Below are 25,803 nucleotides of genomic sequence, written 5' to 3' on the forward strand. Positions count from 1 at the left end.
AATTTTATGATTGTTTATGGAGGTACTTACCTCTGTGTTGAATGCTTAACTCCCTTCTGAACACTAGAGCTGCTTGGCTAATGTCTTTCCAGCTCTAGAACCTTTGAATAAGTCTCAAAGGCATTTTCAGTGTAGTGGTAAATAGCTTTGTGTACCATCGTAAAATTGTATTATAATTCCCAAGAATAAAAGAAATCTCCGTAATGTTTATTTCATTATGAATAATGAATAACTTCTATTTCTGCTTTAAAAATACATTTATTAGCAACAGAACCCTATGTGAACTTTTTATGGAGTGTAGGGTTGTGTTTATGTAATAGTCCTTAGAAGATGATTTACATTTGTTTAATTGATCTTCGTTAGGAGTGTTGCTAGGAAACATGGCATAAGTTGCCAAAGTACAAGAGGAATCAGCTGTGTTGTGACAATTTTTTTCTATTTTTCTTTAAAAAGTGTTCTAACTCCACATGGTGTCAAATCTGCTCCATTCAGTACTCTTGGAATTATTCAAATTATGTTTTATTTATGTAAAATTACTTTACAGGTCTGCTGTGTCTCAGATTATAAAAATAAATTTCTGGTCTGTCACACTTAATTACACGTCCAAAATTAAATTCGGAGATGTACTAGGAGTAAGAAACTATTGACGTTTAATCTACACTTGGTATTTCTTGGTGTTTTGTAGTCTTCAATTTAAGAGTGATCTAATAATGGAACATTGTCTGAGAAAAATTATGAATTTTGACACCTTGGGTCCTTCCTACAGAACTTAATTAGAAGCTAAAGCATTCCTTCTAAGTTGGGCATTCACTGTATGTAACATTGCAAAGCGACGTCCCAACATGGAGATGTAAAGTCAGTGTAGCTGATATACAAAGCGACTGAGAGCAGAACTTTAAAACAAACAAGATATTAATGCATAGCAGTGTTGGCTGATACAAGTCCTTCAAAGTGAAGGATATGCTTTCTGCTGGAATGCTAGTGTATTCAGAGGCAGAAATACAATTTACACCAAGTGCTAAGATGTATGCAAGTCCTATAAGGGATTAAATACCATAAAAACCAATGCTTATTGGAATGGAAGCAGCATTAGTTATTTCTGCTGGGAATTGAGAAAGCATATGGCGATTTGCTCAATATTTCCTATCCTGAAGTAATTTTAAATTTTTAAATCTTGAGTCCTCTTTATGCATAAGCTTTCTATCAAGCAGCTTGAATGTGGTCACTCCATATTTAGGTTCTGTTCATTAAAGTGGAGAGTGTTCTGTTTAGATCAATAATGTGAGCTTTTTTGTAGGCATCAGTCTTTTGTATGTGGTAGGTAGTAAGCAAATATGATGACACATGCTATTGGGATGTATCATTGGTAACAAAGACTGTGGGTTGTTTGTTACTTACAGAATTGGATATTGAGTTGGTCTGCATTGCCATACAATCTTAGAAGTACTATGATGAGGTCTAATATATGTACAATTTAGAAAGGCTGAAAGTGAAGTCAAAGTGACATTACGTTATCAGAGAATTCCTTGTCACTGATCTTAGTGACACATTTGGAAAGCCAGCCACAAAGACATCTGGTTTGTCTCTGCCGTGCTATACTCTAATGCGCTGACCATAAGTGCCAAGAAAAACATGGTGTATCTCTTCCCCTGTTCACACTACGTAACATCCCCCTAGAAGTAGTTAGTTTGCTCAGGTCTGCAGTGATCAACCACCTATCAAAGTGCAAAGCTTGACACGTTCATAAGGAAAGCAGCTACCACCACTGACCCTTAGTTAATGGCTTATAAGGCTTGTGATCTCTGCAACGTGCTGTATGGCTGCGATACGTGGGCATTCAAGAAAATAAGCTCACCAATTTCAGCCTTGGCTGCCTGTAGCACATTATGGGTATATTCTGGCAAAGTTTACAAATGTTGGCAGTCTTCTCAAATGTAGAGTTGCCAGGATTGCACTCATCGAACAGAGAGATGGTTTGTTGGTGAAGATATGTGTGCAGGATGGTAGAAGGTAGCGTCCTAAAAGATGTTTATAATGGTGAGGTACAAATATGGCAAGAAGGCTTTGGACATAATGGTCGCAGCTGTGAGTCACTCTCTGTCAGAAAGAAATAGCGACACCTCCTTTGGGCTGTGTGTACCACCGTAATAACCAGTGGCTGCAGCAGCTTGGCAACAAAAGCCAATGCTGAAAGCAACGACGCACACTGATTCTTGAATACTTGTGCTTTCGTGGTAGAAATCTACCTCTTAAAGATTGGCCTTTTCAGCCAGCAGTCAGGGTGTCCCATGTGAAGACTACCCCTCCAAGATAGATTATTTGCAGTGTGCCTGTGATCTTTCATAGATGGAAGGATGCAGGCATGTTTAGAGCAAGAAAATTGCCTTTTTGCAGAGTTTTCGATCTACCTGTACAAGTGCAGGATTCATTGTTTTTGTGTGCAGCCCATATCACAGCACAATAGCAAGTAAGTCAGTTCAAGAGCATTGGCTGCAGATGAAAAGCCATAATATATTTATGCTTTCAACTGTACAGCTGTTTAGCTCGGGCAGTTGCTGGTCAATAGTGGCATTCCATGTGTCAGTGAACAAATTCTCTTGATACCTAAAGCTGCAGTTCACACATCACCATAGCTCCAACTGTCGAACATTTCAATCCCTCAGTGTTTTTTCAGCCTCGAGACTCTCCTGGCTGGCTCATGTTTCATTCTTGGCAATTTGCCCTAATGATATCCCTCAGGAGCCTTCAGACCCTGTTCTTTTCCATATTTAATCATGTTGTTTTAATCCTGAGGATGAGCAAATTATGGTGCAGATGTGACCTTTTCACTGTTATACTCTGTTTTTATTGTGAAACATTTTTAACATAAGGGTTTACTGTCGATTATTTTGCACTTTGCTGTGGTTTAATCAATTGATTTTGGAATTTGATTCAATATTATCTTCTTGTTTTCCAGTTAACGGCTTGTGTTCATGCATCAGCTGCCATGCTTTATCCAATGTACTGGCAGCATATTTACATCCCAGTGCTCCCTCCCCACCTGCTGGACTATTGCTGGTAAGGCCTACTAATCTACCTTGGAGATCCCTGCTATTGCACATTTTAAAAGTCCAAACAACACATGGAGTCAGTACATTACATGACATTGTCTTATTGTTTAAAGAGCCTTCAGCAATACCCCATCCACAGTGGAATCATTACAAATGACTGCCGTGCAAGTTCCCAGGGAATCCTGGTTTTCTTTTCCGTGCTCTTTAATGAGGATGAGGATTTGAACTATGGCTTGTTAATCTGAAATGTTGATTTCTGTAGAAATCTTTAATAAACTGGCTCAGAAGCTGTTAATTTATTGCCATTCATCTGACTTCTATTTCAACAGCAAAATAAGAATGTGTGATGTTCGCAGTTGATGGATACGGGATCTTTTGTAAACACGACCAGTCTGTTTTAAGTGGATGGACCACAAAACCAGATGACCATTTTCCAACTCAATGATTTGTAGTACCACCTAGTTAAAGGATTCCTTCAATACAAACTGCTCAGAAAAAAAATCCTTTGTGCACTTTTGAAAAACCAGAGATTATTGTAATTCGATTGCATTTGATCATTGCTTCATGGTATTTAATATCAGGGAAAATAGAAAGAATGTAGTAAAAGATGACAAACAGTGGCCTCTAAGGTCAGCAGACAGGAAACTCTTGCTCATTCTGAGTCAGAAATGTACCAATCGTTGTTTGTAAAGGCTGAGAAATCGGTGTTCAGTGTCAGTCCTGAACCAGGATTTAAGTCCTTTAAATGTACAGAGGGGCTTCAGCACTTACTTGAGACCAGTAGTACCTCTGATGGAGTCCTTCCCACCCAACTATTGATGTTGACTCAAAATTCTAAAAGCTTTTTTGCAATATGTTATTGGGAAAAATAGAATAATGCACCCAATTGTTCACCTTTTCCATTTCTCCAGTTTCTTGATCATTGAGACAAATTTAAGGAGAAGAATTGGTTTTGTTATTGCCACCAGAAACCTCTCTTTCCCACTAATGCCCTTGAGGGAAGGAATTCTGCCGTCCTAACCTTGTCTGGCCTACCTGTGACTCCAGATCCACAGTAATGTAGTTGGCTCTTAACTGGCTTCTGGGCAATTAGGGATGGGCAATAAATGTTGGCCTAGCCAGCCATACCCACCTCTCATGAACAAATTTGAATAAAAATAATATTATAGATAATCTTCTTATTGGTGGATGCACATTGATCACAAGCCACATATTCTCTACAGATACCTACACACACTGGGTCTATCCTTCATTCATTATGGACAGGAAGCTGTGTACATTTTTTCTCGAATTATATAAGTAGTCTTTAATGTAAAATCAATTCATGGAATTGTGAAGAAATGGATACAGGAGCCAAAGAATTCGATTTAAGAGGGTGTCCAAAAATGTACTGGATGAGGTGGGTTTGTGAGAAGACTTGAAAGAAGAGAGGATGGAAAGGTTTTAGTAGATAATTTTAGAATTAACCTTAAGTGGTTCAGAACAAAGAATCAGTTGTACAGTCGAGATTGTTGAAGAAGGATGTGTATGTACATGTACATGTTAAAGAGTTAAGAATGGATAAGGCCATATAAGGATTTTAAAAAGCAACATTCAGTCGTAGGAGCTGAAATGACATGCTGAGCTTTTCAGAAGGAATGAAAACCCGAATAAAAGTTCAAATAGGAGGTTACAGGTGAAATGGGTGATTGTGCTTGAAGGACTGAGACTATTTGCAACCAGGATCAGTTTAGACCAGGAAGGAAGTAAGGCTGCTGATCAGTGACTCAGTAATCATCAAGTTAAAGAAGCAAAGTGTTGACCCATGAGCTCTGCAGACGCATGGGGAATACAAATGAAAATTCAAGATGGGCAAGATAGTCTTTTGAAATTTGGACAGGTGGGCAAAAAGCAGAGGAAAGGCAGCTGTGCTCTCTGTCTAAATGCATAAGCAATTCATGAGGTTCTCACATGTGAAGCTGAAGAGGAAGTCGACAAGTTTTCCTGGAGGCACTTGGCATGGGAGGAAACATTGTTGGTTTGGAGTAGTGAGTGATTTGGGTAAAGGAGTTTGAGCTTGGTGAGAAAAGTTGATTTGCATTTGGATTCCATCAAGGACAGCAAGTTGAATGGCTTTTAATACTCTTAACGATAAAAGTACGTGTTATAAAAGGAGCTTTTTGTAACTGGACTGAATAGCCACGGAAGTGGATAGAACATATTGCAGCAGAATCTTGACAGTGATAGTTTTGGTCTTTTATAGATCTTACCATACTCTACTTGGTAAAACAATCAGTTATGTCTAAAACATAAAGTGCCCACATAAGCTTATTCAGGTTATGTTCGATTAGGTCATGGCAGTCACCCTGAATGGGGGATATGTAGTTAGCAGGACTAGGGTATTTGATGCAAACATTTTTCCAAGTTGTTTCTTCTGAAGTATTCTTCTCTGGGGTATAGTTCAATGATAAATTGTGGGATGCCATTGTTTACTTTCTGTTTGACTTCAGTTTTGAACTCCTTATTCAGCCAATTTTCAATATTAAATCATGAGAACTTCCTTTAAAAGTGGGAAAGCTTTGAAGGAATGATTGGTGCACCTTTTATTCTTCAACAAAAATACGGCAATTTGTGAAATGAGCGTCACGATTATTCGACATCTAAACATTTAATTCTCTGTTGGGAAATCTGCTTTATAGGTAAGGCTGACGCTATGTGCCAATTTAAAAATAGTTTGTTTTAAATGTAACAGCTGCTAAATTGATTTTGTACTGAATTTCCAGCTGTTGAAAATTAAGGTGCCTCATGTGAAGAATTGAAATTTATTGTCTGTCTTTTATTGTGAAATATAAAGACACTTTCTGATCAGGGTTGTCTTAGCTGTAGATCAGAATGATTTGAATTGGCAAGTGTTCTGCTTTTTGTATTATATGGCACATGCATCAGATTATAATTGAATACTGTCAAATATGCTTAGGGGCACAGCATTGTGTATAATTGCTGCAGGAGATTTGTTTTGATTTCATTGAACTGAACGGATTTTTGGCTACCATGTACTTGTGTGGATAGTTAGTGAGGTTAAGACCAAACTGATGGGCTTCACAAAATTTTAAAATTAGATTTTAAAATTTACTGCTCTGAAGAATACTAATTATTTCACAAAATAAAATGAAATGGGTGTCTTTTATTTACAAGAGCATTAATAATCATAATTGTGCCAAGTTGCCCATTTACAATAAGCTTGTTGGTGCAGTAGATATTTTACAAAAGGAATATAAGCATCGTGATCAGAACTCAAAAGAATTGAATTGCATATATAAATACATAATGAAGTTATTGTGTTTAAACACTAGAATACATACAGTATTATATGCCAGTCTTCCAAATTCACTGGGGACTGGTGAAGTGTTCTGGGGATTACATTTCTGGCAAGGTTTATGCTGCTGTTTACACAAATTAAGCTAGTCATGACTATTCAGAAATTGAGATTAAAATGTTATTGGCTAGAGACTACATTGTATGTGTTGTAAATAGTGGGGGCATGGTAGAAGAGGGAGAAACAGTTGAACCATTCATAAAAATCTATGTTAGCTTCTGTAGTCCCCATTTCCTGCACTAAAGAACTGTTACTGAAAGAACAGAACGAACTAGAAGTGCAGACTGATTTTTGCACCTTTCATCTTTTCCTCTAGTCCATAATTGAACGATGAAAATATTTATAAGCATTTCCCCATATTTTGTGATGAACAAGGCATAAATAATTCAGTTGCATAATATTTATGCTTGAAATATCCATCCTTCATTCAAAGATGGGCAACTGATAATGCTAATCCTTAATGTGTAGACAGCATGTTTTTCAGAAGCCACTATCATGTTATCCATAGAAACCAATGAGGGAGTTGTCAATGCAGTATTGCGATGGGAACACAGTATCAGAATCCGTCATTAAATTGATCACTTGGTAGTCCTTATCCAGATGCAGTTTTACAGTTCCGTTTATTACAGTGGAGTTGCTGTTTCCAGGATAACCCATATTCAGCAGCAGTACTTCCACAAGCCTGGTTTCGTGAGATGGGAGCAATTATTTGTCACTTAACTTGCCTGTTCTGCATAATGTAAAGACAGTAATTGCTACAGGAAATCACATATTTACAAATAAAATCCTTCTACAAAAGCAGGCCTTTTTAACAATTGTATTTTGCGTGCCAAAGAAGCATTACTTCATAAATTATCATATTTTCCATTAAATGCAAATGTGTGTTTTGCGTGCACAGTTTTGGCTTGCACTATGTTACATGTGAAAGTTTTTCGCAGATGTGAAGTCATTCTGAAATAAATAATACTCAATTTTTTAGTTATTTCCATCATATCCTGATTAAATATTACTTTTGTTTTGTGTAATGTATCCTATGTTTTTTGTAAATGCTCAAATCTTTTGCATATGTGTCAGTTGCTTCCCTTTATCTCATTGGTTTAAAACAAGGCCTAAAAAATGATTAAATGATAAATAAAAATGATTTCCCTTTTCCCTCTTGCTTTGTAATTATCTTTCGTTTCCTGCACAGAATCATTTTCCTCTTGCCAATGATGGCAGAATAGAGGTGAGACACTTATGACACAAGGTTTTATAAGTAAGCAGGGTACCCTCCATGGCACATAGTAATGTTTACCAAACTATGCTATTCTTGATTTTTAGTGTGTATGTTCTGAGCATAAATACTTCCTTCAACATGTAAAGTTTGTTGTTTTTTCTTCCCCAGTGCCCCAATGCCCTATCTTGTTGGAGTTCACTTGAGCTTAATGGATGTAAGTTGCATATTTTTGCTATTTTTAGTAACCTGTGCTGACTTGTAGTGTAAAGATCTTATTACACAGCTTAAATGGCAGACAGCGCATGAAGTTACTGAATGTCAGTGTCACAGTGTACTGATGTTGTTGCAGTCTTAGTTATAAAAGTTGAAAACATGATCAATTAATACAACAAACGGATGAAAAATGGACAAATCACAGGAATATTTTTGAGATATTTGGGAAAAGAGAGGAAATATTTCAATTAGAGGAAATAAGTTTGTTAAACAGTAGGTATTGCTTAGTATTTAGTCATTCAGCTAAATGTTTTGACGATGAAATTTTCAAAGTATATACAGTTTGCGAATGCGCTGCCTATTGGTAAGATGAGGAACAGTGCATCCTGCAATGTTTTCTTTCTGGAGTCCTTTTGAGATTCATTTAAAGATTTATATAGTTGAAATTGTGTACAAAAATGAATTGGCGATGAAGTCAGTGATATGAATCAATATCTAACTTTTCACATGAAGTTAAACGCAGCGAAGATGATTATTTCTTGAAACCCTAATTGATACTTAAGTCTTAAGAATGTCCTAATGTTAGTAGTTGGGTTGGTGTTAAATATGCAAAACTTGCTCTAGATTCACAAAAGATTTCATTTGCATGTAAAGTAGCAAATATAACCATTCTATTCAAGAAGGGAGGGAGGCAGTAAACAGACAACGATAGATCAGACAGCTTGACATCTGTTGTGGGGAAGACGTTTGAACCGATTAAAAGAAATTATAGCTGCACACTTAGGAAAAGTTAAGGTGGTTGGGAAGAAGCAGCATGATTTTGTTTAAGAGAAATGATATTTAATGAATTTATTGGCATTCTTTGAAAGACTAATGTGGAATTTGGATAATAGGGAGTCCATAAATGTACTATGCCACATTAAATGTTGTTGCAGAAAATAAAACCTCATGGTGTAGAAGGTAACATATTATCATGGATAGAAGATTGGCTTGCAGAAATCTGAGAGTATGCATAAATTGATCCTTGTCTAATTGGCAGGATGTGATGAGTTGTGTCCCATGACAATCTGTGCTGGGCTCAACTGTTCACAATATACATCAATGACTTGTAAGAGAGAAGAGAAGTTATGGTAGCTAAATTCCCAGACCACACCAAGATGGGTGTGAAATGATGTTGGGAAGAAGATAATAGGAAATTGCAGATAGATAGCAATAGAGAGAGTGATGGGCAAAAGTCTGGCAGATGGAGTACAATGATGGAAGATGTGAAATAGTTCACTTTGACAGGCAGTATAAAGATGCAGTGTATTACATAAGCAGAAGGTAACTGTAAAATTTTAAGGTGTAGAGGGATCTAGATGTTCTGCTTTGTCAATTGCAAAATGTTATTACGCGAGTACAGCAAGTAATCAAAAAGCCTAATGGATGCTAGTATTTATTAGAAGAGAAATTGAACATAAATGTCCGGATGTTATAGGTCACTTATGCACTTCATTGGTGAGACCACATTTCGAACACTGACTCTGGTTTTGGGTTCCTTATTTAAGGAAGAATGTGAATGCTTTGAAGGTAGTTCAGAACAGGCTTGCTAGGTTGGACAGCTGGAATGAGATAGGTTGGACAGCTGGACTTGTTTCCATGGGAGTTTCAAAGAGTGAGAGGTAACTCGATTGAAACGTTATAAGATCCTGAATGGTCTTGACAAGGTAGACATGACAAGGTTGTTTCCTTCAGTTGGTGAGTCTAGAATCAGGGGACACTATTTCAGGACAGAGGGGAGGAAAATTTCTTCCTCTTAGTGTAGGGTGAGACTGTGGCATTCTCTGCCCTAGAAGATGGTGGGAATTGGATCATGAATATTTTTAAGATAGAGTTGGATAGATTCCTGTTTGGCAGCAGATTCAAAGATCATCCAGGGTAGATGGGAATGTGGAAATCAAAACACAAACGGAATAGTTGTGGTACTATTGAATGGCAGAGCAAGGTCGAGAATGGTTGTGTTCAGGATGGGATGGTTATGTTTGTTATTAGCAGCAAATACTCAGGTTATCTTTAATGGAATTAGACAATCATTTTGATACTGTCTATATTTTCATTTGTGAAATTGTGTTCTTCATGTAAATCTGAATTAAAATATAACTATGGGGAACTGAGAAATATGGTGCTTGAGGCCCTGGACTTTCACTTTATGGAATAGATTCAAGCCAGCTCCATTTGTTGACTTTTTAGGGATCTGTGCAAAATATATTTTGGTTGCTTCATTTACTTGTTGGCAGGAACAAGGATGGGCAATGGAGGAAATCAGTGGGAAAAAGAAATTTGTCTCAGAGGGTATATTCTGAGATTGGTACTGGACTATGTGATGATTTCAGAAGAAAGAGGAATGTCCTTGGCATCTGGCTGTGCTGTAACCGAGCTGGAAATGTCCGCTGCTAGTAGTGGATGCCTGAAATTTCAATTGGATGCCTCCAATTTCCAGTCATGACCGTCCCGGGCCTAGTTGAATCGAAACCACCATGCTACATTTCGCTGAGACGAATTGAGAGCACAATATTTGCTGCGAACATCTTGAGGAAAGAATCTCAAGTTTTAAAAAAAATTCCCTTTCTCATGTGCATATGTTGCATTCCTAAAACTATAACATCTGGGGAAATTTTAATCTTGTGCTCATTCCACCACAGTCAAGCTAGCATACATCTTAAATCGAACCACTATGGGAGAACCAGCTAGTCCAGCTCAGTCCTTGATAAAACCCCACCTTAGCATCATCTGTACTCTATACAGGGTAAAAATGTGTTGCCTGGAGTTGAGGACTTAATCAGCACCCATTGTGGCAATGTCAGTAGGAGGGATGGTGGTATAGTGGTAATGTCATGGACTGATAATCCAGAACCGTAGATTAATGTACTGGTGACGTAAATTCAATCCCTCCCAGCAAATGGTGAGACGTGAATAAAACTCTGGAACACAAAAAAAAATGGCTCAATGGCAATCATGTAAAAATACATCTGGTTCACTAATGTGGAAATCCATAATAGAAGGAAATCTGTTGTCCTTATCTGATCTGGCCAAAGGTGGCCCCCAGACCCGCAGCAACATAGCTGATTCTTAACTGCCCTCCAGCATTTATTGCCCATTCTTAATTGCCCAGAGGATAGTTAAAGAGTCAACATATTGCTGCAGATTTGGGGTCACATGTAAGCCAGACTAGGTAAGGATGACAGATGTCCTTCCACAATGTCCTTCCACAATATTTAAGAGGTGCCTTCTGTAGAAGCACAACTGGAAAGTAAAGGCATTTCAGAGTCAATGCAGTTGCAGGTTAAAGGGAAGAGCTTCACTTATGCAGAGCACTTGGTTGCATTACAGTTTTGTCCAAAATGCTGTGACCTATTAAATCATGCAATTTGTTCTGATAACGTGGAAGGAACTCCATGGTGGTGTTGTTACTACTGCCACCAATTAATCTGTATCCGCTGAACCTGCAGCAAAGCAAGTGCTGCTCTGTGCTGAATGTTGTCAAAGTTAATTTTATTCCAGTAACTCCTGAAAATTAAGATTTAATTAAGATTTAATTGTAGACATGTATTTCAGATGTACGCTAGCTTTAACTTCTGCATAAGTTCTGTTTTATGCACGGACTTCTCAAATTTTAAAATGAAATGGCTGTACGCATGACTTTGAGAAGACTGTTGACAGAAGTGAAACAAGTAAAAGTTGAGTTTATCTTCATTAATTATGAAAATCTCAACATAGTATGAAATACTTTAGATTTCGCAACCTTTTGTAGCTCCTGTGTGACTGGAAATTTCTTTTTTTAAACTGAAATGACTCCAGCCATCAGAAGTATTTGGTTTTACTTTTGCAACATACGTACATAGACCCCAGAAAAGAGCTGGACATACAACTTTTCTTTTGGATAACCATGTCACTTTATGAATCAATCTGCTAAACAGTGAGCCTTTTGTGTAGTTTAGAAGTTAGCAGGGAGATTGAGCTGAATCTACTTAAGATAAACCTCAGTTTGAATGTTCTGTACAATTCTGGTTTCCACATTGTAGAAAAGAGATGAATGCACTGGCGGTCGTGCAGCAAGAGGTTTACAAGCTTGATTCCCGTGATGAGAAACTTCTGCTTTGAAGATGGATTGAAGAAGTTGGAATTGTTTACCACAAGAGGGGGAAGCTTTAATGGAATTTTTCCAGAATGATAAAGGTTCTGCACAGAGCAGAAAGGGAAAAAGAGTTCCTACTTGTAGAAGGATAGAGAACCAGCAGCCACAGTTTCAAAGTGTCTTGCAAAAGTAGTAAATGTGAGGTAGAATAAAATCTTTTGACATGGTGAGTAGTTAGGGTCTGGAATGCACTGCCTGGAAGTGTGGTGGAATCAGGTTTAATTTATGCCTTCAAGAGGGAGATGAATGATTGTTTCGACTTCAACAATGTGTAGGGTTATGAGGAAAAGGCAGGAGGTTGGCACTACGATAAGATGTTCAAGGAGCCAGTGTAGATACAGTAGACTGAATAGCCCCTTGCACTGTAATTATTCTGTGATCAGCACACTGACAAAGAACTGGTCGTCTACTCTTTCTTCTTTCCCAAAGACATTGGAGCTCAGTTCTGTATAAAGTTTCAAGACCTTCAAGGGCTACATAGGTAGCTATCATTGCTCTGTTGTTCTTTCTTAGAATCTTTGATCATTCCAGAATCTCTTTTCCATCCTTTCAGGTGATTTAAGATTATTATATTTTCTTTGCTGTTTCCCTCCAAACCTTTCCTAATTATGTACCTGTCCAGATATCTTTTAAATGTTGTAATTGTACTCACCTCCACCACTTCGTCTTGCAGCTCATTTTGTATACGTACCACCCTCTGTGTGCAACAAATACCCCTCAGGTCCCTTTAAATCATTCTCCTCTCACCTTATACCTATGCCCTCTAGTTTTGGACCCCCACCCAGGTAAAAGAGATTAGCTATTCAGCCTATCTATGCCCCTCATTATTTCATAAATCTCTATTTATGCCCCTCAGCCTCCTATGCTCCCATGAAAAAAGCCTCAGCCTATCCCCCCTCTCCTTACCACTCAAAGCCTCCAATCTCAGTAACATCCTTGTAAACCTTTTTTTTTACACCCTTTCCAGTTTAATAACATCCTTTCTATAGCAGGATGACCAGAATTCTACACAGTACTCCAAATGTGGCCTCACCAACGTCTTGTGTACAGCTGTAACATGACGTCCCAACTCTTGGACTCGATACTGTGACCGATGAAACCAAGCGTGGCAAATGTCTTCTTCACCACCGTGTCTACCTGTGACGCCACTTTCAAGGAACTATGCACCCTGCCCCCCCCCCCCAACCTTGATCTCTTTGTTTGACAACACTCCCCAGAACCCTACCATCAACTGTGTAAGTCCTGTCATGGTTTGCCTCACCAAAATGCAACACCTCGCTTTTATCTAAATTATACTCCATCTGTCGGTCCATTGGCCCAGTTGATCAAGATCCTGGTAAACTTTTTCACTGTCCACTTTGTGTTACTGTTGCAACTGGAGAAGTTAGTTTCCTGGGTTTCTTTCACAAATTCAGCTATCAACTGTGTCACCTAACTTTTTGAATCCTGTAGCAAACAGAAGAAAAGAGATTATCAAACAAAAAATCAAATTTTCTGTACACCTGAAAATATTGAAGTCTCTTTTCCCCCTTTGGAAAACCAAGTGGATGATCCTTCATCATACAAACAAATGTAGGAATTCGGGGCAGAAGTAAAGTCTCCCCCACCATCAAAGATTATCATGGCTGATCTGACTATTCCACAATCCTGCCTATCCCTGATAAATGCTCACTCTTTGTCTTTTCAAGAATTGACCTGCGTCCGAATTAGAAATACACAAAAGTTCCACTTCTGTCATTTTTGTGGAAGGTTTCCAAGGACTCAGTCCTCTGAAATAGATTTTCTCTTAGATTCTGTCTTAAATGGGTATTTTTAAGTAGTGATCTCCATGTAGATTCTCCTGCAAGAGGAATCATCCTTTCTGCAATATTCCCCTCCCTCTGTCAGTTCTTCTCCAGCCCTAAACAGCTTCCCAAATTCCAGAGGCTCAATGGCCTCTTGCTGTTTGGTGTGGAGAACAGTGCCAATCCCTTCACTATACTGACCCTGACTTTCCTCATTGCTCCCTACACTTGAATGATTTCTAGAATGCCATGGTCAGTTGGCACTCCCACACTGCAGCCCTTACTCTCATCTGATCAAGGTGAAATTCAGACCTACTGGACAATTGCAAAGGCTGAACTTGCTGTACTCCTTCATCGTGTGTCCCTTTGGCAGCATCACTCATAGTCGCACTCTTCCCTTTCCTGACCATTGACCAAATAAAAGGCATTATCCTTGCGACTAACTCCTAGAATAAAACGTCCATGTAAATTTTCCCCTCCCTGTGTATTACAATGTCTGTTGTTCTGGCCTCAGCCAAAGTTGCTCACGCTACACACACCTATTTGTAGTCATGTTTGTTGCAGATTTCACTGGAATCCAGGAGCTCCCACATTCTGCAGTATCATATGGGCTGCAACCTTTATTACATCTTGATTAAATAATTAATTATATGATTAATTATTGCATATATTGATGTCTCTCTCACTGCCACTTACTGGTTTAAATTAAACTTTAGAATCTTATCAACTTCACCAGTTAGGGATAAGATAAGTAATGAAATAACTTGTTCCTTTCTTCCTTTCTGCGAGAGCTTCTTAACTAATTATAAACTACATAGTCCCAGTTGGTTTAACAATCCAGGATTTTCTTAATTTCAGCATTTTACGCACAGTCTCCAACAGCAGTTATTCCCCAAATGATTCAACTCACAAATTTCCTTTAATGTTCCAGGTTGCTTTATTTTTCCAACTCTGTATATTTCTCCTTCACTGGTCCATTCATCTCCTGCAGCTCTGCCTCTGTCAAGTGCTGTCCTCAAATGAAAGTGGTGTAGGCCATATGTTCCTCACGCTATTTTTATCCATTCCCTGCTTTGTGTATCTCCTGTATGCATTCCTCTCCCCTAAGATAAATAATATCTTGGCCTACCATCTTTATTCATTCTTGGGATGTGGTTGTTACTGACACAGCACCATTTATTGCCCATTCTTAGGGTAACTTTGGATAACAGGTGAAAGTAAATGAATCAGTTGAGTTTTTACAAGAATCTATTTGCTTTTATGGTTATCTGTTCTGGTACAAGCCAGTATCTCAATTTGCTGCAGTTGCTTATCATGTACCACAACTATTGGTATTATAGTTATTTGTGTTTAGGAAGCTATATACTAGTTAGCTTGATATCGGTCATGGGGAAGGTGTTGAGTTTATCATTGAAGCGATTATAGCTGTGCACTTAGAAAACTCAAGCTAATTGGATAGAGTTACATGATTTCATCACAATTTCATCACAGTGGAAGAAGTAACATTCACAGGAGATCTACGGGAGCCTGTAAACATGCTATGCTTGGATTTCCATAAGGCATTTGATAAAGTGTCACATCAAAGGTCATTGCAGAAAATAACAAATGGTATAGGGAGTAACATAATTGCATGGATAGAAGATTGGCTGGCTGACAGAAGTCAGAGAGTGTGCATACATGAGTCGTCTCATTTTCAGGATGTGACAAGTGGAGTGACGCAGGGATCTGTGCTGGGACTTCAATGTTTTACAATTTACAGTAATAACTTAGATAAGGGGAGTGAAGGCATGATACCACAGTTCACAGGTGACACCAAGAGAAGTAGGGAAGTATGTTATTAAGAAGACAGAAAGAAGTTGCAGACAAATATAGAAACATTATCAATGGACAAATATCTCGCAGATGGAGTATGATGTGGAAAAATTTGCAGTTGTTCACTTGGCAGCAGGTATAAAAAAGCAGAGTATTACTTGAAAGGAGAACGGCAGCAGAATTCCAAGGGTACAGAAGCAAACAAAACTATTAAAAGTTAGCACTGGGTATAGCACGTGGTCAAGAAAGCTCATGGAATGCTACTTTTTATCATGGAAGGGATTAAACTCAAAAATAAGTTATGCTTCATTTATGCAGTATACTGGTGAGGCCACACCCTGAGCAATGTATGCAGTTTTGGTTTCCTAATTTTAGGAAGAATGTAAATATATTGGAGGCAGTTCAGGGAGGTTTACTCAATGGAATGAGTGCATTAGAGACAGTCTGAACTTGTTTCTACTGGAATTTAGCACAGTGAGGTGTGTCTTGATTGAAGTGTTCAAGATCCTAAATAGTTTTGAAAAGATTGGGGGTGTTATTTCTTGTGCGTCTGCTCAGAACAGGGGGCACTGTTTAAACTTTAGAGGGCAGAGGTGAGGAGAAATCTCTTCCCCGACAGCTATGCCACTTTGGACCTCTGTACCTCACAAGGCAGTGGAGATGGGTTATCAAATATTTTGAAGGCAGATGTTCTTGTTAGATAGGGAAATGGTGAGCTCTCCGGAGCAGACAGGAATGTGGAATTAGAAACCCAGCAGATTAGCCATTATCTTATTGAATGGCAGAGTAGATGCAAGGAGCCAAATGGTCTACTTCTGTTCCTAATTTATGTGTTTCTGGTGTTTTTGATCTTCTTTGGACTCCTTTTTATGATTTTGCAACATCCCTGTAATATTAAGATCCAGAACAGTACTGCAGTCTTCGTGAGGTGCCTCTTTCAGAATCCTTAGCTGTCTAATGATTTTATTTGTTTTCTTCCCATGCTCTCAAAGACACTAAATTGATGACATCAGCAAGTAGACAGCTCCAATCACTTTTCTACTGTCTGAATCTTTTATATCTGGTATCACTGCTACCTACCATATTCTGTTGCTTCTTGTTTAGATCCTTTTAAGTTACTATACATTGATTCGCACCATGAGCCACCGTGTCTCATTTGTTATTACTTGTAAGCTTGGCAGTGTTTTGTTCTTCAACCTATTTATAAACGTTACAGAAACAATAGTCCCTGTTCCAACCCTTGCAGGACTTGATGGTAGCCCACTTCTATTCTGACATCTCTGAATGCGTCTCACTCCTTGACTGTCAATCTGACAGCAGTGAATATTTCAACACACTTATTTAAATAACCTTATTAATTAGTGTGTTATGTTGGCAACATGAAAGTTCACAAATATCACTTGCCTGATCCTCATCCATCATGTCCGTAAGTTCCTCTTTGTATCAAAGGACATTAACTGAGATGTTGGTTAATTACAATGAACTTCTAAAGCTGTCATCAGAACAGAAGTAGGTTGTTCAGAAACTTAAGACATAGCTAATCTGTACTCAACTCCATGTACCAGCTTGGATTCCTATCCCTTGGTGCCCTCAACGAGTACTTATCTATTCATTTCAATGTGGAAAGACGTATGACTTAACCTCTTTGACTTTGCACACTACACCATTAGAGCAGCAGCCTGCTCAGTGAGTCAATTCACAACTTCAGTCAACTCCTACTGTGCATGGAAACTGATAGAGCCGGGGGCTGTTTTTTCACCTTTGTCTTCCCTAAAGCACTCTGTTATAAATTTACTTCTGATTAAAGGGGTTTCCAATCTGTTCCATTTTATACTCTGATTTTAACTCTGCCATGCTACTGCAATTTCAATGACCACTGAATAATGAATAAGTATTTTTATTCCTCACTTATTTTCATACTCCATCTGTACTGGTAAATAATCCTTTTGCACCTTATTTTTGTCCCCAACATACGTACAGAACAACGACAGTTTTTAGTTCTCTAAGTTCTTTTTGTGCTGCTACTCAACTTTAATCAGTGTTCCCATGTAACCGTAGTCAGAGCTTCAAATTTGTAAACTTATCTTCACTCCAAATGTTGACTGTTGTGCTGAATCAAGTTGAGAGTCCATGATTTAGACAACCAACATTTGATTTTAAAAATTTCTTCAAATACATAGATACCGACTATGTGGATATGACTTCAGGCCTTTGGTACAGAACAATTCATAAGCAGTATTACTGTCATGAGGCACATAAACAGAGATAGACTGCCTCCATATAGGCACTTGATTGTTGGATATCTGGTCCTCTGGGAAAGCATTGTGGGCTGTTGACATAAAAATACAATTTTTCTTTTCACAACCACAACAGCAAGTACCTTTTTTTTAGAAAACAAAACCATTCTATTTACAACCATGCTGAACATTTTCTCTCCCCCTTTCAACAGAAGGTGAAGAATAAAGCTGATGAAGATGTAATCATATTAAACGTAGATACAAACACACTGGAAACACCATTTGATGACCTTCACAACCTACCAAGTGAAGTGGTAAGTCAAAATGTGACTGTGTGCTTTTTCAAATTTATTAGCTCTTTGTCATGTTGAAATCTTTCCTTTTGTAATCACAGATTAGAAGACATAAGGGGTTGGGGGTGAGCCGGACCTAGTCTGCTGTTTTCCATCCTGTGAAAATCAGGAACCGCAAATTGACTTTTACAAAAGCGAAATTATTTTCGTGATTTTGACTGTGGCTGAGGAGAGGTTTTGAACAGTGCAGCCAATCGGAAATGAAGTTCATGATCAGAAAGATATCTGCATTCATTAGCTGTAGCTTTTTAAAAATGTAAGCCTCTTCATCTTATACTTAATCATTAAATTACAAAGTATGCATTTCTGTCTGCCTAGTGGCATTTCTTTCCGAAGAATGAGTTGAGTTGTGAAGGCAGCGAGAAGAAGGGAGCCAATTATCAGCTCCTGTTTCCCTGCCACCTGCCAGTTCCTTTTCCTCTAATTAATGTTCAGATGGCACTGGTCAATACTATAAGAAATATTTTTACAGTTGGGGTCACAAAATTGATCCTTTGATCTTCACTATGCTGAAACATTTGTTTCCGCGAATTATTAGTTTTCCGGTGCATTTTAATTTTCTTGTCTTCTGACAGGCGTTTTCAATGGAAACACATTATTTGTTTTAAAACTGACTGCTCTCTGTTGCTTATTTTTGTTTTGGAAGAAACTGACAATTTCAAACGTGTACTCCAGTAGGAAGAGGTAGTTAAAATAAAGGTCTTGTATTTGCCAATGAAGTTTGATAAATGAGGTGTTGGCTGCATCTCTCTTTTGATCTTGCATTGCTTTTCCTGATTACTAATGCTTCAGGGTGCTTAGTATTCCATGTTTTAATTTAAGCAAGCTACAAACAATATAGCACCAACATTCTATGAATTATGTCATGCCCACTTCCAAACATCCACCATGTTGTTTTCTCTGCAATTGCCAAGTAACTTGGTAATCAACCAGGATCATTTATGTCCAGTGTTTTGATTACATTGGTTTCTCTTGTGCCTTCTGGTCTCTTTAATCCACCCCCACTGGCAGAAAAGGTAATTGTAAAAATATTATGAGTTGGACTCCTGTTGATTTGCGTAAAGCTGCTACAAGATATGTTTAGTTACATGTGAGTTCATGTCACAAGGCTTTTAGACCATATGGAGTCTATTATTAGGTCAGTTTTTGTATTGGTCTCAGTTGTCATAAAGGTCAGTGGGTCACAGTTGTCCTGAATTACTGAAGTGTTTTCAAGTAGACTTTCTGATATGGTGTGTGCTGTCATTTTCATAATGATCTCTTGTCAGATGCTCGCACATAATATTTAAGAGTTATTGCCTATTAGAAATGTTAGTTTTGTTCATAGCGATGCTACTTTGAAAAACACTGTGGATTTCCAGATGGAAACATAATTCCCGTTTTTGCCCTCTGGCAAAGTGTTTATTTGTGTTCCTGCTGAAATACTGCTGTGGCCACGTAGATTTATAATGTACAGAGCGAATTTTGATTTGTTAATTTTTTTGTTGCATTAATAAGCCTGCTAACAAAGGATTTGCCCTGTTATTAAAGGTAATATTACCACTTCTAGTGTGCAGAATGGAACTCTGATAAAATGAATTTTATGGAAATTTCCTGTTAGTTGCAGGTTTTTCAGGCCTCCTCGCTTGTACCACTGTGTATTCCCTTGGTTGGCAGTTTGTAATAGCCATTTCTGCAGCCTCACTGCAGGGAGTGGGCTGTGGCCATAATAACTTAAAGAAAAATAGTTTGCTTCCACCATAATTCATGACTATTCGTTCTGATTGCTTAATGATTTGTTGGGGGATTGGAAATGCAAACCCACTTATCCTTGCCACTGAGGCACTGCACGTTTTGGTGTTTTCTATGAAACAAAACTCTTCTGGCTTGGCAATTTCCTCTGTGGTCATTGCTGAATGAGGTGATGATGCATAGGAAAAATTCACTTGTTCATGATTTCACCAAATCATCAAGAATGTTCTGACAACTCAGTAAACTTTCCCCTTTAAAACTCCTTGAAGTTAATAACATGCACTGCTGTTATTTGGTGTCCTTTCTGATTTAGCTTCATAGAATTTAGTCGAGTCTGCATATTTTCTGGGAAGAGATGGAGAGCCGCACATGCTCTTAAGAGGCAGCACCTTTTCAGTCTTAATCTGAGGTGTTGTCAGATATTCTGTGATAAGTCTCTTGAAATTTTCGTAAAACCTAGTATCTGCTGAGAATCTATTCTCAATTTCGTGGAGTTAAGGTGCATCCAGGATTCCAATTTTCATACCCCTGCAGCAGCCCCGCATCCTATGTCGAAAATGTTCTGAAATAATCTGGAATGAGTCTATGCCATTGAATACTAACAGTAATGATTAGAACAGCGTGTAGTGAACTTAGCAGTAATTTTCACAATGCGTAAGGTGATAGCGCCTCTGGGAAAAAGAAGTAAAAGATGTTAGTGAGCTGCTTCATATGAAACTGTTTACCACATAAGTGAACCTGCCAACAAACCCAACTCAATTTGTCATATTTGGATTGTAGTGATCAAGTCTTCCAACAGATTTATCCAGTAAGGTATTCATGAACTCCTTACTGATCCCTGGAATTTCCTTCTCTTGAGATTTTTGTTTTGATGATCAAGTTGATGTCTTCAATTAAGATCTTCCCCAAAATTCAGTACAGTTTGTTTTTCTGGCTGACCAACTAACAAGTTAACGTATGTCAGAAAATGTTCTTGCAGTATTGAATCTAACTACTGATATGTTTTCCATATAGACCAATGACTATCGGGAAGAAATTAGAATTCCCATTTGCCAGCTGGAAAGTTGATACAAGATTTTACCATTTAAGATATTTACTTGAACAAAGGACTAAATGCTGAATGTCTAGTTGATGAAACACTATCTTTGTAGATTATCCAAGTAGTATTTTAAATCACAGAACAGAACTTCCCTTTTTTAGTTCCACAATCGAAACATACTTTCCAGTTGCATTTTACTTTGTTCTTTCAAAGTATTAAGTTCTCTTGAAACCATGCTAATGTGATTTTTATCTCGAAAGGATGTTTTCCTTTCTCTAACTGCGCCCTTTTAATTTCAGAACTTTTAGTTTCACAATGAAGTTAGTTTATCCTCGCATAGATTCCTCCTCTAGCACAAACTAGACAAATCTTGCAGCCTTGTTTGACTCTGTGAATTATGTCCTTTCAATCTATGCATTAGCTCACATCTATATTCCTGTGTGATTAAAACAAAGCATCTTTCTGTCTTTAGCTGTTCTCCTGCTCTGGCATCTTGGCAGATGAACTTTCACGAAGTGTTTTCATGGATATCTTATATCTTTCCCCTTTCAATATCTATTCCATGATAATACAAACTGCAGGGGCCTTATATCCAGGAAGAAATGCTAATGAGCTAACCTTGACACCCCCAACACTCCTTTTGTCTTTTAAGTAAATGGATAATTTAAAACACAACTGTTTACAATGCAACTTTCTCTCATGTTTATGGAATTTGAAGACTTTTACTCTTTCCCTTGTCAGCACACTGGCTGTTGCCATTGTCTGTAAGTGTAACCATCCACTTCCAAGTAAAACAATCTGCCTCTCCTTTGGTTTTTAATAATCAAACCACTCAGGCTTGCTGTCAGGCAACCTTCAGAACACAACTTCTTTAAAGTCATTGAACACCCAAAAAAAAATCACCTTTTGAATCATAGTCATAATACTGTGAAAAATCTGACAAATATGGTAATTTGATCTCTCTGCCTGGAATGGCTTCCAAAAGCAGGCTTTACCAAAAGAACATTGGAGAAATCAGCAATCAAACCAAAATGATTTCAATAGTCCCAGATTCAAAAGACCCTTATCCTGATCACCATGCCCTCAAGAGAAGGGGAAGGTTGAGAGAGAAGGTCCATTATGGTAACCTCAGCTGGTGTGGGAATTGAACCCACACTGTTGGAGTCACTAGCCAGTAGATTTGATTCAAATGACTACAACTTGTTAAGGTTTTTAGCGTGTACTAGTTTGAAAATTACTGTGTTCAGAGGAACATAAATGAGAAGCTAGTTGCGTTCCTCTTTCTGATGGTTATGAAGTTCCAGAGGGATCTGTGGTGTGGTCTGCCCTCCTACCTCATAGTCAAAGGAGACATAAACCAAACAAACATAAATCTACTGGGGATATTGCCGCAAGTGAAAGCTGCTGAACATCATGGGATAGTTTCCAGATGAAGCAGTATCAGAGGAGCAGGAGAATCGACGTTTCAGGTCAGAACCTTTCATAAAGACAACTGTCTCCATAGTTTTCAGGTGGGAAGTTTAAGCAGTGTACCATCTCGACAATTTGCCTTTGTTTACTGCCTCTTGACTGTTTCAATCGGACTGTTATACCTTTGAAAAATAATGGAGTGGATGTGGAAAGATGGCTTTTAATATTACGAATGCGGTCAAATGTAACTTGAAGAAAAATTTTCAATACCACATGGCCACTGATAATATGGCCATTTTTATTGGAGGCAGTTCTGACCAAAGGAGCATTGTTTTGCTATTGGGAAGTTCTGAGGCAGAATATACAGTACATTTTGAAAGTTCCAATTTGGCTTTGGGGTACAATTTTTAAGTCATTTGAGTTACCAATAAAATCATTATACTTGTCTGTTGTGGAACCTAGGAAGCTTCTCCTTTCTTTTAGTGAAAGAAGCTTCATTTGATACAATAGGTATTGTTTTGTTGCATCCATGAAATAAAACTGAAGGATATTGATGTTTAATTGCTTGATGGTTTCCAGAATGAAGCCACCGTCGAGTGTCAATTAAAGGAGCATGGAGAATTTAGTGAATTTGTATGTTCTTTAACCTTTCTTGCCACAGCAATATAGATTATGTACTTCACAACCTGTGCTGAAGTTAATTGAAAAAAACTTAATGAGCCTTGGTATATGCAGTCAGAGCATTAAATGAATTGGATTTCTAGACTTTCATCTGTAGCAATCAAGCCTTGATGTAAATTGAAAAGATCATAGCTATTGGGAAAAGACCTATATTGTAAAGTCCTTTCTGCATAGATTATGAACATCATAACTCAATGATTTTTCCATAAAAATATGGCTATAATTGGACCCTGTGGGGGCCCATTTCTTTGATCAGATCACAGTAACTGTGACTTTACACTGAAAAATGTCACTGCTGTAAAGGTTTATCACCTGTAGAGCTTGGTTTTCTCTGATGCCTTGTACTGTGCTGGTTATCGTTATTAAAAGAAGTATAATGAGTAATTAGACAGCAATCATTATTTAAAGCAGAAAAGGAAATTGTGTTCAATATTTTAACAACAATAGGTATTTCTTCTAATTACCCTTCTCTTGTGTTTGATACTGTTGTCATTTTGCTCTCAATACCATATATTTCATTTTTTAGCATGCAATTTGGTTCTTAATTATATTTTCCTAGTGGAAATTTGGTCTTTTTTTTATTATGCAGCAGGTGTTTCTTGCAATTAACTGAACTCTATTACATTTCTACTTTGCTGTCATCTGAATAATTTCAAGGCTTTTTGAAGAAAAGATTGTATCTCTGGAGTTATGCTTACAGCAAGGAATTTATGCTGAGCAGTACACCGAGCAATAAGAAATTGTATTTAATGAAAGGAAATTTTCACTGGGTCTGGATATTGTCATGTTTGCCACTCTCTTGACATTGTGGCAAGTGTACAACTCTTGAAAGTCCATTCTCATTCATAAGTCTTGAGGAAACTGTCCCACTATTTTCTATATTCTTATCAATACATATATTATATATGTAGGAACTGAGAGGCAGGTGTTCTGATAAGTATTAGAGCTTGCACACTGATATTGTGCATGACCTTTAGAATTTGTTCTCTTGAACAGATGTGAATTTCATGTTTTCTTCCTTTGTGTAGGTCTCATCCTTGAAATACAAACTGAAGAAGCAGTCAACAGCTACTGGTGATGGGGTAGCAAGGGCTTTTCTTAAAGCACAGGCAGCACTATTTGGCTCCTATAGAGATGCACTCCGTTATAAACCTGTAAGTATTTCAAGAATCTTTATTTTTCTGTGACTATAACACATATTACACAAGCAAGTAATATTGATATTGGTCTCCATGACTTTCTTACGTACGTTTTTCTCTCCTGTTATTAACTCACATTTAGAGTTCAGTATAGATTTTATCATTCTCACTTGTTCTCACTGTTTTCAATCTGCAGCTGTGAAGACAGAATTATCTATTCTGCTAGCTTCTGCTGTTGTCATCTGCTGCCTTTTGTGACTGGCTAGGGATTTGTCTTGACCGATACCTGACAAACTTTTCAATTTCACAATCATTAAAATGCCTTTTTTTTTGCTTGAATCTTTCAGTGTGAACTGTCTAGTAACTGAAGAAAGCTATTTTGACATGTTTAATTATCAGATAGACATTGTGTTCAATACTTGACCCTATTCTACAATGGTACAAGGCTTCCTCTTAATCAGACTTGTGTATTATTCTATAAAATTGATGACCTCTGAGTCTCATCTAAGTTGTTGGGTAAGTGTTGCAGACTTTGAAGGATGGTTAAAGGATGATCTATTTCAGCATGATCTTGTGTGAAAGAAAGTGGTTTCTTTAATGAGCTTGACAATCTGGTGAACAGAGATGGAGGCAGTATAAGTTCTTTTCATCAAGGTTTCAAGAAGGCACTCGATGCTGAGGCTTAATGCATTAATTGATTAAATGCTTGGCTATGGAGGAGATGGCAAAATATTACGCTAAAAGAGTATGTCACAATGATGTTGATGCATTGCTTGTTTCCTTTGTGTTCTTTCCAGTCCATAGGAGAACAAAGTAACGATTTTAATCAGGGATGGATGTAAGGTTTCACTGCATCTGAAAGGTCAGCCTGCAAAGTCAAGTAATATGCCCTCTGATTTGAATTTATCAGGGAATATATTAATTTCCGTGTCTCCTGAAACTGGATTCATGTCTGAATTTAGCCTGACCAAGAAAGTTTGGATAACTATGTAGGTTCCAATGCATGGAGAGAAAACTTGATATGACATATGGAGCTCCAAGAAAATGAGGAAAACAAAATTTGTTAACTTACAACAAGATTAATTTATTACAAATCAGAACTGATAAGTTTGGGATATGACTTCTGCTAATTGAAGAAAAGAGAGAGCCCTGATAAAACAACTTATGTAAAGAATTCCCACATTATTGCCAATCATTTTTCACTGTAATTACAAAGTAAATTGCACAGAATTTTATGAATGTATAAGAAATCTTTTTTTTATCTTCAATGAGCATTGCTATAGTCCATGAAGAATAATGTGAATTTATTTGAAATTTGTTCTCAATGTACCATATTTCCTACTGCCCTTGTCTGGACCTTTGTATATAGATTCCTTTGTGATTGTTATCTCATACGAATTTTTGGTAACTAGTTGAAACTGCATTTTCAAGCAGTTTGGCTTTACATTTTGAGTTTCTCTTTCTTCCTCAGGCATTTGTTGCCCTTCAATTCAGTCAGTCCTTCTATCATGCAATGGTTACTTTCTTGTGCAACTCCACGTTATAGAAAAATTCCACTTTAGACACAGTGCTTAGTGTTGGCGATGTAATTATGTAATAGCCAATATGC

General features: G+C 37.7%; 1 protein-coding gene across 3 annotated transcripts in view; it reads left to right on the forward strand.

Moving 5' to 3' along the window:
* The window catches only part of dennd1b (DENN/MADD domain containing 1B), a 300,181-nt gene that overhangs the window by 198,166 nt on the left and 76,212 nt on the right, over positions 1 to 25,803 (forward strand). For all 3 annotated transcript variants that reach the window (XM_072573886.1, XM_072573887.1, XM_072573888.1), the window contains 4 exons: positions 2,957 to 3,057; positions 7,790 to 7,835; positions 18,054 to 18,155; positions 24,084 to 24,209. In XM_072573886.1, coding sequence (XP_072429987.1) covers positions 2,957 to 3,057; positions 7,790 to 7,835; positions 18,054 to 18,155; positions 24,084 to 24,209 — 375 coding nt within the window. The remainder of the gene's footprint in view (positions 1 to 2,956; positions 3,058 to 7,789; positions 7,836 to 18,053; positions 18,156 to 24,083; positions 24,210 to 25,803) is intronic.

The sequence above is a fragment of the Chiloscyllium punctatum genome, chromosome 7 (assembly GCF_047496795.1).
Source record: "Chiloscyllium punctatum isolate Juve2018m chromosome 7, sChiPun1.3, whole genome shotgun sequence".
Classification (NCBI taxonomy): Eukaryota; Metazoa; Chordata; class Chondrichthyes; order Orectolobiformes; family Hemiscylliidae; genus Chiloscyllium; species Chiloscyllium punctatum.